Source organism: Camellia sinensis, chromosome 4 (genome assembly GCF_055761805.1).
Source record: "Camellia sinensis isolate YWXY chromosome 4, ASM5576180v1, whole genome shotgun sequence".
Lineage (NCBI taxonomy): Eukaryota > Viridiplantae > Streptophyta > Magnoliopsida > Ericales > Theaceae > Camellia > Camellia sinensis.
The window spans coordinates 157,584,177-157,596,878 of NC_138964.1; the positions used below are offsets into that span (position 1 = coordinate 157,584,177).

The following is a 12,702-nucleotide window of genomic DNA, read 5'->3' on the forward strand; positions in this document are numbered from 1 at the left end:
ATATTTTATGCAAATTTTTTACTTTTTAGACACACCTAACATAAATACACCTAAAAAGTAAAAAAAATTGTAAAAAAAATCTTTTCAAAATTCACTAAATACCAAAAATATAAAAAAATACAAGAATTTAGTTCATTTTTTATATTTTTATGTATTTCTTATTTTTTTAAAATATTTTTTCACGATTTTTTTTACTTTTTAGACATATCTAAGTAAGGTACATCTAAAAAAGTAAAAAAAAAATGTTTAAAATTTTAAAAATATTCACTAAAAATAAAAAAATATGAAAATCAAAAAATTCAATTTTCAAAAAACTTAATCTAGAATATTCAAACCAAACACTCTGAATAATTTTTTTTTGGGTGTCAAAATCAATGATTAAACGAATCCTTTCATGGATTTCAAAAATGGAGGAGTAATTTGAACTTCCATTAATGAAGAAGAAGAAGCAGAAGAAGAAGTAATAAGATTTTCATCTCTATCTATAATCCAATCCAATCTCATCACATTCTAGACAAAATCTCATGAACAGCTTCAACAACATTCCCATAAAACTCCCAAACCCTAGCCTCATCCCTATCCCTGGCAGCGTAATCCATTCCGGTGACTCCATTAAACAGATCGGAGTAGAGCTTCCTCAGCCGAGGCCTCTCTATTCCGGCCTTGCTCTGTATGATCGTATACAAATCCTGTTTCAGGTACGAAGCCCTCTTTCGAAGAGCTTTCTGAGCCTCTTTCCACTCCTCCGGAGGCGAGGACTCCAACAAGGTCTTCACTCCGAGAAGACTCTCTGCGTGTGCTCGAATCGAGCTCTCTGCTTGCTCGGTTGTCTGATCCGGAACTGTCATTGAGAGATCTAATGCGATTGAGTTTGGGGCTTCCAGGACTGTGAATTTCGAGATGAGGAGGAGTGAGGAGGTTATGAGTGATTTGGTTAATGATCTTCTGGTGAGGACGATCTGGGGGTGAAAATAGGGTTTTGGATTGGTGGTGGTAAAGGTTGGTGGGAAGTGGTTGAGTGGAACTAGTGCCATGGTTTTTGGGTATCCATGGAAGAAATGTTATCAGTTTATCTGTTTTTGAGATGGTGAATTTGTGGTGGAGAATGGAAGGGGGCTGTTTGGGTTGAGGGAAAGTTCTGCCGGATTTTCCGAGAGAAAGTAAAAAAGACAAGATTGAAGAGCTCCCGGCGAGGATCGAACTCGCGACCTTTCGCTTACGAAGCGAACGCACTACCACTATGCTACGGAAGCTTTGCGCTGAAAAGTTCAGGTATATACATATATATATATAGAGAGAGAGAGAATTTCATTGACCCACCCGGGCGATATTGGTATTGAAACATCTTCTATAATCAAATAAGAGAATTTTGTGCTTTTTATTTTGGGAAAAATTTATCAACCCTAAATAATTTACTAAATTTTTTATCAAATATTTCTTATGTGTGTGGGTCCTACACTCATGTAAGAGATTTAATAAAAAATTTAATACATTATTTGAGATTTTTAACATAATTAATTATTTTTTTTGTGCTCAACTTTGAATTCAACTGAGTTTATCTTCTTTCTTGCTAAAGCCTATTCATCTCGTGTTCCTAAAATAACTTCCAAGCTAGCAAAGGCTATTTTTTGATTTTTTGAGTTAAAATTTATAAAAAGATAAAATAAGTTAAAATAGTCAATAAGACAAAATATCACATCAAATTCATAATTATTTCACTTTTTCTTCTATAAACATCATATCCAATTAAAAAAAATTCAACTATCTTTCTAAATACACAAATTTTAACCTACTAAAATAGGCAAAAATTAAAATAATCTACTAAAATAACAACTTATCAAATACCCACATTGTAAGTTCAAAATGAAGTGTTATTTGCTTTTTGTGAGCGGAAAAATTAACTAATATCTACTTGTACTTTTCATAACATAAGTGAGTTACAGGTAATAAATAGAAAATTACTTGGGACCACTAATTAGTAGTGATACAAATAATGTGGTAGTAGGTTTCATCCACCGTCACAGTGTGTATTGTGCTTTATTTTATTATTTTTTACCTTATTAACGGTGATTTAGTGGGACAAGGGGTGCCTGCTGTGCTTAAGCACAGCAGGGTGTGCTGTGCATGCAACACACACCAATAAAAAAAAAAAACAAAAGAAAAATTATATTAAAAAAAAGAAAGAAAGAAAAATCATGGGTTGAAATGGCACAGCAGTGCCTGCTGTACAGCAGGCACCCCTCACCCGATTTAGTGATACCAAATTAGTAGTACCAATCACTGCTATAATAAATATGTCTAATCTATGTTGTAAAAGATAAAAGCCATCTAAGTATCTATTCAAAACACTGTTATATGAAAAATGACCGGTATTATCTATTCCCACGGTGTGGGGAAGCAAAAAGCAACCAGTACCTACTGTTTTGTTACATTTCACGACACATATAGCTTGTGTTTGGCGAGTGGGTTTGTAGGTTTTTTTGGTTATTTTAGTCAAAAATAAATAAAATAGGCTATTTTAGCCATAACAAACAAAACATCACATCCAACCCATAATCATTATATTCTTCTCTCACAAAAAAATTTAAAAAAGTCAAAAAGCCCTTCCCAAACCAAGCTTTTAAGCCCAGGCTAAAATAGTTAAAAAAGCCAAAAAGTCAAAAAGTCAAAAAGCCAACCCACTTCCCAAACCAAGCCATAGGGTGTTTTGGGTAGTTCGAAAAAAATTAATTTTTAATTTTTTATCAATTTTTTTAAAAGGTGATTTAAAAAATTAGTAAAAAATTAATTTTGTTTTGTTACATTTCACGACACATATAGGGTGTTTTGGGTAGTTCGAAAAAAATTAATTTTTAATTTTTTATCAATTTTTTATATTTTTTTAAAGGTGATTTAAAAAGTTAGTAAAAAATTAATTTTTTATTTTTTGGTTTAATATTTTTTTAAAGTGTCAAATCACTTTAAAATGACCAAAATATCCTTAGTCAATTTATAAAATTTATAATTTTGCCTTTGTGTATTTGAACACTTTTTTGAATGTAATATTACAATTTTTCAATGTTATGCAGTGCAAATTAATTAATTACGAATTTTTTTATGAAATTTGTTTATGTAGTTGAGAGGGAGATTTATGATCTGGAATTGGGCCGGACGGGTTTGGGCCGAACAAGGGTTGGGCCGAGGTAGTACGGCCATGTCTTGAAAGATCCTGCTCGGTTTATGCAAGGTGTGGTTCGACCGAGCTACATAGCTTCTTGGTATCGAAGCCTGTCAAATGGGTTGTTTGGCGCCCGGAAAGATAAGGTTGGACCGAGCTACATGTGTTTGCTCGGCAGTAAGGCCCACGGCAAACAAGCGTAGCTGTCTCGAGCTCGGCGATGCCGGGATATGCCCGAGCTCGGTCGAAGCGGTGCGCGGCGAGCGGAGCGCTCTGGCCAGCTATACAACACAGCCATCTACAGCCGAGAAGTTACAGCCCGGCTGCCGAGCTCCCAAAAGAGTGGGCTGGCAGTCGGGTTAGGTGATGTTCATCAAGATTTGTGCTGACAAATGGAATAGTAGCACCACGTGTCGAGAGACGAATGGGAGTGGATTTGGCGCGCAGAAGGTATATAAGTAAGTCTGCGCCCCCCATGCCGAGACAGATGAACATTTGGTGAGATATACACTAAACACTCAACACTCTCCCTTCTCTCTATCTATCCCCTGTGTGTGTGTTCTAAATTGATCGTCGGACAGGTTTTCCGGCCACACACCGCCGGGTAGCTCATTGCTGTTGTGCACGCAGGTGATCGGATAGAATCGGAGCTCGGAAACAAGGAGTGCGGGCTCGCCTGGATATTTGCTCCCCGCACAATTGGCGCCGTCTGTGGGAAGTCGACAGATAAAACCTTGTCTTCCAGGCTCATTTGATCGCCATCCATGGCGAACATCGAGGAGATTCCACTGTCCGCCGTCGAAGGAGTTACCCCGGAGTCGGGCAGACGGAGAGAAGGACATCCCATCATCATTCCTCCGATGGCGGACCTGGAGATTTCTCTAGGAGGACATTTGAGAGATGCGCGGGATAAGCGCGGAAGAAGTTATGGTCATTTACGGAGTCCAGACGGTCATCGGCGGCGGAGAGAATCACATGCCAGGCGTCTGGAACACAAGTTAAGAGACCAGGACACCGTCATCCTGCGAATAGCGGCTGAGATGGAGGAGCTGAAGCGGCATGTCAAAGGAAAGGGTGTAGCTGGAGAGGAAGACCACAGTGAGCGCACCCAATCCCGCCATTCAAGCAGTCAGAGCCAGCAGCGTACACTGTCCATCTCAATCACCAAAAGTTACAAGGTTAGAGATTCCGACGCGCACGAAGAGAAATCCAGCGCGCAAGATAGTACCTACCGACCCTCACGTCCGGCGACAACGTCGAGGTATTCTTATTCTGTTCATTCAGAAGATTTGCGGGCAGTTTTGAAGGAGCGGGCTCGCCGACGGGAGGCTCAAAGGGTGCCGGCGTTCCAGCGGCTATCCTATGGGGTTCACGCCAGCGAGGAGGTCGGAATGCCTCTACCACGTCCAGCCGCGCCTCTCCTTGTAGATACAAACTTGGCAAAGCTAAGTGCCACCCCATTCTTCGTGGATATTGAGACCGCACCGCTTCCGGCGGGCTTCCACCAGCCAAAGTTCACACTCTATGATGGAAAAACTGACCCGTATATGTATGTAAGTCATTTCCGACAGGTCAAGGCCGGACATAGACGGAATGACGCTCTTATGTGCTTGATCTTCCCGTCGAGTTTGGGTGAGCTAGGTTTGAAATGGTTCGAGAGGCTACCGGAGGGGAGCATTGAAAGGTGGCAACAGTTGGCCAAAGCCTTTGTGACGCGCTTCAAAACCAATACCAAAACACCAAAGGAAGTTGATCACCTCCTGAGTGTCAAGATGGAACCGAGCGACACGTTGAAGGCATACAACTCCAGATATTGGGAGACCTTCAACGAGATTTTGAATTGTCCGACCAACCTTGCAATCACACAATACAAGCGAGGTCTCCTGGTCGGACATAGATTGTGGGACTCGCTTACTATGCACCAGCCGACATCCATGGGACAGCTAATGCAGCGTATCAATGAGCACATCCGAGTGGAGGATGATGCGTTAGCATCTACCGTGAAGGCAACTCCGGTAACAACAGACAAATGGTCAGCTGGCAAAGTGCACGCGGTCGGGCCGGAGGCCGGCCGATCCAGCGACCGCGCTGAGGACTCAGATAGTGGCAGTAATCGCAAAAACCGCGGTAGGGGACGTCGGAATGACCGGGATGACAACCCCTGGGATGACGTAGCCGATGCTAACAGAAGGTTGAAAGCAAGGACAGGCATCACCACAGTCTTTAAGATTCCAATCTATCACATACTTAGTGAAATCCGTGACGAGGAGTATGTTCGGTTTCCTGCTAAGTTAGGCGACGGACAGAAGGGCTTCAATCCGCGGTACCGTTGCACGTTTCACCGGGAGCGAGGCCATCGGACAGAGGATTGTTTGCCTTTGAGGCAGCACTTGGAAGAGCTAGTCGCAGCCGGACACCTGGACCTTTACATTGATGGCGGCGTGAAGGCCAACCAAGCTCCGGTTGATCTACGGGGACCGGATGACCGAGATGCGCCTTCGCAAGGGGTGGTTAATGTCATCCACGGCATAGTGGAACCGGCGCGTGTATGCGAGCTCCGAGATATGATCAAGAAGGCAGAATACATGAGGGAAGTTTTGTCGGTTCAGCCTGCGATCAAAAGGGGGAAGACCGAAGAGAAAAAAGTGATCAGTTTCTCTTCAAGAGACTTAGAGCCCATCCAGACGCCGCACAATGATGCCCTGGTGGTTACACTCCGCGTCAAAGAATTTGATGTCAAACGGATCTTGATCGATCAGGGAAGTTCGGTCGAGATCATGTACTACGACGCTTTCAAATAGCTCAAGCTCCGGGATACAGATTTGGCCCCGGCAACTTCGCTATTGGTTGGCTTCAACTCACAACCAGAGTGGCCTTCGGGAAAGATTATCCTGCTGGTCAAAGCGGGACCCGTTGTCAAACAAGTGGAGTTCTGGGTGTTGCAAGTGCCATCCACTTATAATTTGATCCTTGAAAAGGGATGGCTTCACGTTATGCAAGCCGTAGCGTCGACCTATCACTAGGTGATGAGATTCCCCTCGGTTATGGGGGCAATCGAGGAGATTTGGGGCGATCAAGTCATGTTGAAGCGATGCTTCGTGGCGGTCAACGGGAGCTGAGCTGCCAAAGGCTTCATTCAAATGATTGAAGGACCGAGAGACCGGGGAGTCCTTGATGATGTGGGCACCAAGGCCGAGGACAAAGCTGTCGAGGAATTGGTGGAAGTGCGCATCGATACAGAGCATCCGGACAGATTCTTCTTGCTCGGCTCAAGCCTTACAGCCCAAGAAAGGACCGACATGGTTGAATTTTTGATGGCCAATATCGAAGTCTTCGCATGGTCACCTTACGACATGCCCGGTCTCGACCCAAGTTTTATATGCCATCATCTCAATGTCTTCCTCGGAGCAAAGCCGGTCATTCAGCGCACAAGGAGATCAGCGTTACATCACGCCGAGGTAGTTGCCGAGGAAGTGAAGAACTTGCTTGAAGCGCGAGCAATTCAGGAAGTGCACTACCCTCGGTGGATTTCAAACACGGTTGTGGTGCCCAAGAAGAATGAGAAGTGGCGAGTTTGCGTTGACTACAAGACCGTCAACCGAGCTTGTCCGAAAGACAGCTTCCCTCTGCCTAGAATAGACCAGCTTGTAGACTTGACGGCTGGGCATAACAGGCTCAGTTTCTTGGACGCCTACCGCGGCTATCATCAGATTGTCATGCATCGGCCCGACCAAGAGATCACTTCGTTTACTACACCAAGGGGACTCTTCTGCTACCGAGTCATGCTTTTTGGTTTGAAGAACGCCGGGGTAACTTTTCAAAGGATGGTGACCAAGATGTTCGCTCCGCTATTGGGCCGGACAATGGAGGCTTATATTGATGATATGGTTGTTAAGAGCCGGCATCAAGCAGACCATTTGTCCGATTCGGCTGAGATGTTCGCCATTCTTGAAAAACACAAGCTACGCCTGAATGCGTCTAAGTGTGCCTTCGACGTGGAATTCGAAAAATTTTTGGGTTTCCTAGTCACGAACCGAGGTATCGAAGCAGACCCTACACAAATTCGAGCCGTGCAAGAATTGAAACAGCCTAGCTCGGCTGAGGATGTGCAGCATCTGGCTGGAATGGCAGCCGCGCTTAACCGATTTATAAGCCGATCATCAGATCGCTGCCGCCCTTTTTTTCAAGCCTTGAAATCAAAGTTCACATGGGATGAAGAGTGTGATCGGGCTTTGGCCGAGCTCAAGGAGTATTTGTCTTCCACGCCGTTGTTGGTCACACCAAAATTTGGAGAAGAACTTTACCTTTATTTGGCCGTATCGCAGCATGCAGTCAGTGCCGTGCTTGTCCGATTGGAAGGAATCAAACATCTACCCATCTTCTACGTCAGTAAAACCTTGCTGCCGGCAGAGTCGAGGTACTTGCCGCTGGAAAAACTTGCGTTGGCATTGATGATGGCTTCAAGGAAGTTGGCACACTATTTCCATGCCCATACCATCATCGTCTTGACCGAGTTCCCTCTCAAAGCTTTGTTCGAACGGGCAGACTTCTCCGATCGGATTCTTAGGTGGGCGGTCGAATTGGGACAGTTTGATATGAAGTTCCAGCCGCGCACAGCCATAAAAGCCCAGACTCTGGCTGATTTCGTTGCTAAGTTCTCACCTGGAACTCATCCGGCTTGCCCGGTCGATATTGTCGTGGCAGATGAAGAAATGCATGTAAGATTGACCGAAATACCACAGCTTTGCGGCATTGGCGACGCGGAGCTTGCGCGCCCCGCCGAAGCCCCTTCAGTTAATACGGTACTACAACCCGTTCATGCGATGGCCAAGTTGGCTATCATCGACCAATCCGCTTTGTCCGACACCCCATCACCGAGGAGGATCGAAATGGCACCACTCAGCACAGAGCCTGCGGCCGGCATAATACCGCTACCTGGCGATTCGCCTACGGATTTAAGCATTATGGAGCAACATGCCGAGTCCGGCACCGAATCACCAAGGGGGGCTGAAGTGGAACCACTCAGCACAGAGCCTACGGCCAGAATAATACCGGAACCTGGCGATTCGCCTACGGACTTAAGTACTATGGAGCACCATGCCGAGTCCGGCGCCGAATCACCAAGGGGGGCTGAAGTGGAACCGCTCAGCACGGGACTGGAAGTCGAACAGCCGAGCAACCGTGATCCCATCAACCTTCAAGCTTCTCAGGACCCCTCAGAGTGTTGGAAGCTCTTTGTTGGTGAAATGTGAAAACTTTTTGTTGATGGAGCCTCGAACCGTCACAGTGCCGGGCTGGGTATAGTCTTGATTTCGCCCGACGGACTGACTATTGAACATTCTATCACCCTTGGCTTCCCAGCATCCAACAATGAGGCCGAGTACGAGGCGCTATTAGCCGGTCTCAAGAGCGCGCTTCAGATGCAAGCATCTGAACTAATGGTTTACAGTGACTCCCAGCTTGTGGTTAACCAAGTTTCTGGGGTTTACAAGGCAAAGGATGATAGAATGATGAAGTACCAAGCTCTGGTCAGAGGCCTCATCAAGCGATTTCAGGCGATCAGGGTCCAACAGATTGGCCGAGAAGACAACAGCCGAGCAGATGAGTTGGCCGGCCTTGCTTCTATGGTCGACAGCACATCTCCCTACCCTCTTCTGATCGAATTCCTTCCGCGATCCAGCATTGAAGGTGCCGGGTAGACAGAAGTACTCTGCGCCGAGCTAAGTCCTTCTTGGATGGACCCCATAATCCTCTTTATCAGAGAACGGACCCTTCCAGCCGACAAGAAGGAAGCACATAAAGTGCGGGTGAAGTCTGAGCCGTTTTGGCTCTCTCCATCCGGCCCTTTATACAAGAAGTCTTTCTCCGGTCCCTACCTGAAGTGTGTGCACCCGAGCAGTGTGGACGCCTTCCTTTACGAAATTCATGAAGGCATCTGTGGCAGTCATATAGGGGGCAGCTCCTTGGTCTACCGAGCTATTTCGCAAGGTTATTGGTGGTCGTACATGCAAGCCGACGCCCAGAAATATGTTCGCAAGTGTAAGAAATGCCAGAAGTTTGCCCACCAAATACATCAGCCGGCCAGGGAACTTCTTCCCCTCACCAGCCCTTGGCCCTTCGCGATGTGGGGGCTAGATATAGTGGGGCCGCTACCAACCGCACCAGGCAACAGGAAGTTCTTCATCGCGGCCACGGACTACTTCACCAAATGGGTTGAAGCAGAGCCCTTAGCAACAATCAAGGAGAAAGACGTGAAGCGGTTTGTTTGGCAGAATGTGGTCACGCGGTTTGGTGTCCCCAAAATTTTGATCTCTGATAACGGCACTCAATTTGACGGCCGCCTGTTTAGGGGGTTCTGTGAAGATCTAAAGATCGAATTCTACAACTCTACTCCGGCTTACCCACAGTCTAATGGGCAAGCCGAGGCGTCGAACAAAATCATACTTGATGGGTTGAAGAAACGGCTGGAAAAAGCCAAGGGAAAGTGGGCTGAGGAGCTCCCCAGCGTCCTTTGGGCGTACCGGACAACCCCGCGGCGATCTACCGGGGAAACTCCATTCGCTTTGGCTTATGGCATGGAGGCAGTCATACCTTTGGAAGTCGTCATGCCCACCCTCAGACGTGAAGGTTTTGAACCCGAGCTGAACGCCGAAGCCATTGCTCTTGAACTAGATCTAATGGAAGAGCGTCGGGAAAAGGCTCTCATCCATGTGGCTGCCTACCAACAAGAGCTCTCAAGAAAATACAATAAAACGGTGCACCCCAGACCGTTTAAAGTAGGCGATTGGGTCTTGAGGAAGGTCATGGGTTATTGGTGCCAGGTGAAGGCAAACTAGGGGCAAATTGGGAAGGACCCTACAAGATCACCGGTCTGGCGGGCAAGGGGGCATATCACCTGGAGGACTTGGATGGTAGAAGAATACCCCGGCCATGGAATGCAGCCAACCTCAAGCTGCATTATTTCTAGCTTTAGCTTTCTTTTTTGTGTAAAGCTTTAGCTTTCTTTTTTAGCAAAGGAATTTTTTGCCTTACATGTAATATTCATTTGTGTCAAATATATGGAACTCATCTTTGCCTTGGCATTTTTTAATGTTGCTTTAAGTTTTGAGATTCTCAACCGAGATGGTTTATTCTGGTCGAAAGAGTTGATGGTTTGGTTAACTTAGTTCTTCTCAACCGAGATGGTTTACTCCGGTTGAAAGAGTTGATGGTTTGGTCAACTTAGTTCTTCTCAACCGAGATGTTTATTCCAATTGAAAGAGTTGATGGTTTGTTCAACTTTGTTATTCTCAACCGAGATGTTTATTCCGGTTGAAAGAGTTGATGGTTTGTTCAACTTTGTTATTCTCAACCGAGATGTTTATTCCGGTTGAAAGAGTTGATGGTTTGTTCAACTCCGTTCTTCTCAACCGAGATGTTTATTCCGGTTGAAAGAGTTGATGGTTTGTTCAACTCCGTTCTTCTCAACCGAGATGTTTATTCCGGTTGAAAGAGTTGATGGTTTGCTCAACTTCGTTATTCTTAACCGAGATGTTTATTCCGGTTGAAAGTAGCCGAGATGTTTATTCCGGTTAGATCAGTTAATTAAAGTGGTTTGCCTGCCGAGATATCTTGTTCGGCTGAAGTTATGAGGCTGAAAAACCGCACAAACACTTGATGAAATTAAAGTTTTTTCATTGATGTAAAAGTAGTACAAAAGGGGGGGCAGAGAGCCCGGTTACATTTGCAAAGAAAAAAAATGAAATAAAACTACACAAGGGGGGAAAGACCGGAGAACTCGTCATCAGCTCCTTCCAAGTCGACCGTAGTCCGCTCTTGGACACCGGCCTCGGTTTCTCCGGGCTGCTCTTGGCCGCTTCGCTCCTCGGCATTGACCTCGGTTTCTTTAGCAAGCTCTTCCTTGGCCTCAGCTTGCAACGCGTTAAAGACGTCGTTGGCATACGGCACGAGGTAGGAAGGCAGTCGGGGGAGCAGCAAACACGTCGGTGTCGAAACCTTGACCGAGATGTTCGCAGGCTGACTTCCAGCCCGCTTTGAAATAAATGTCTTGAGTTGCGAAAACCTGCTTCTTGTAGCTGACCTCGGTTTCCTAGAAGCCGACATTGTTGGCATCTTCGTAGTCCTTCTCCCAGGACGCCTTAAGTGCGTCCAGCTCGGCCTGGAGCTCCTCTCTCTTCTTCTCGGCTTCCTCAAGCTGGCCGAGCAACCTGTTGTTGTCAGCATTGGCCATTTGAAGTGAGGACTTTGCTCGGCCGAGCTCGATCTGCAGACCCTAGACTTGGCCGGCAGTGTCATTCGCCTTTCTGCCGCAGCCGATGGATTCGCTCCATGACCAAGTGTTGCTTCTGGATGGCCTGCAAAAAGAAAGTCTGATCAGAGGAGAGACCGTGCAAACACTTATAAAATTTCAGTAGAAGATTAAGATTCTTACCCTGGTCATAGACTTCACGGTTGATTTCACCAACCGGGTGTCAAGGACGTGGTCGCTGCCAACCACGTCGCTCGGCAGCAGAAGGGCTTTTGAAAGATCGAAGGCAAGCAAGTGCTCCTTGTCGCCCTTGATGGAAGCATTAGCCGGGATGTCCTTTCCCCGGTGCTTCAGCTGCGATCGCCACGGGGGTATTAGGTCGACAGTGACAGTGGGTTGTTCGGTGGTTAGCTCGGCAACCAGCTCGGCGGATGGGTCTGCACGTGGCCTTTTGCTAGCCCGGCGAGCTTCTGGTCTGGATTGCCCGGTACCTGGAGATGCCGTGGCGACCACGGGGCCGCTGGATTGTTCGGCAGCTTGGGAGTGTGTGGTGATGCTCGGTATCTCGGCTGAGGTGGTTGTTAAGAGGTTCTTGATACGGCTCCTTTTTTCCATCTCTTGTTCTTCGGTCAGCCGGATTAGGGGCACGTCCGGTAAAGTTGGGTCTGGAGGAGGCGTTAGAGCATAGAGAAAGTCTGTAACTTTGCTCCGGCGTAGAGCTGAGTATCTGTAGGTTGGTGTGTAGCCGAGCAACTCGTTACAATCCTGGTGGCCGTAACGGAGCACGGTTCGGATGGCTTCAACGTTGGGATATCGGTAGTTGGATTGCAAGGCCTGAATTGCTGCAAAAGAAATAGGAAAAATAGTAAGTACAGAATGTTGAAGTCTGGGACTTAACCGAGCAAATTAGTACGGCTTACATGTGGAACCAAAGCTCTTGCTGATGAACCAGCCCGGTACGTCGGCTGTTTCATAGTTGCCAGACACCCAGAAGAAGTCATTATCATGTAAATCTTTGTCTGGGGTGCTGGTTACTATTTTCTCTTTGCCCGGTCTAATTTTTAAATAGTAGGCCAGGCCATCGCTGGTGTGCCCAAGTGTGTATTGTCTAAGTATCTCGGCTAAACCTAAGTTTGTTCCTAGTCGGTTGTTTAACTCGTGCACGCCATTGATTATTCGGTAGGTGTTGGTCGAAACCTGGGTGGGTGCTAGCCGGGTGCGGCGCAGAAATTCGGTCATCAGAGGGTTGACCGGGAAGCGGAGGCCTCCTTCAATTACTGACAGCACGGTGAAGGGG

General features: G+C 46.4%; 1 protein-coding gene and 1 non-coding gene across 2 annotated transcripts; both read right to left on the reverse strand.

Moving 5' to 3' along the window:
- Nucleotides 1-503: 503 nt before the first annotated feature.
- On the reverse strand, nt 504-1,034 carry PQL3 (PsbQ-like 3). Its single transcript, XM_028203422.2, has one exon. The coding sequence runs from the start codon at nt 1,032-1,034 to the stop codon at nt 504-506; it is 531 nt and encodes a 176-aa protein (XP_028059223.1).
- Nucleotides 1,035-1,181: 147 nt separating this feature from the next.
- Nucleotides 1,182-1,253, reverse strand: TRNAT-CGU (transfer RNA threonine (anticodon CGU)). Its single transcript has one exon. It is a non-coding gene; the product is annotated as a tRNA-Thr (tRNA).
- Between the last annotated feature and the right edge of the window lie 11,449 nt (nt 1,254-12,702).

Excerpts from the sequence above, each read along its gene's own strand:
- PQL3 (XM_028203422.2), bottom strand. The coding sequence starts at position 1,034 with ATGGCACTAGTTCCACTCAACCACTTCCCACCAACCTTTACCACCACC.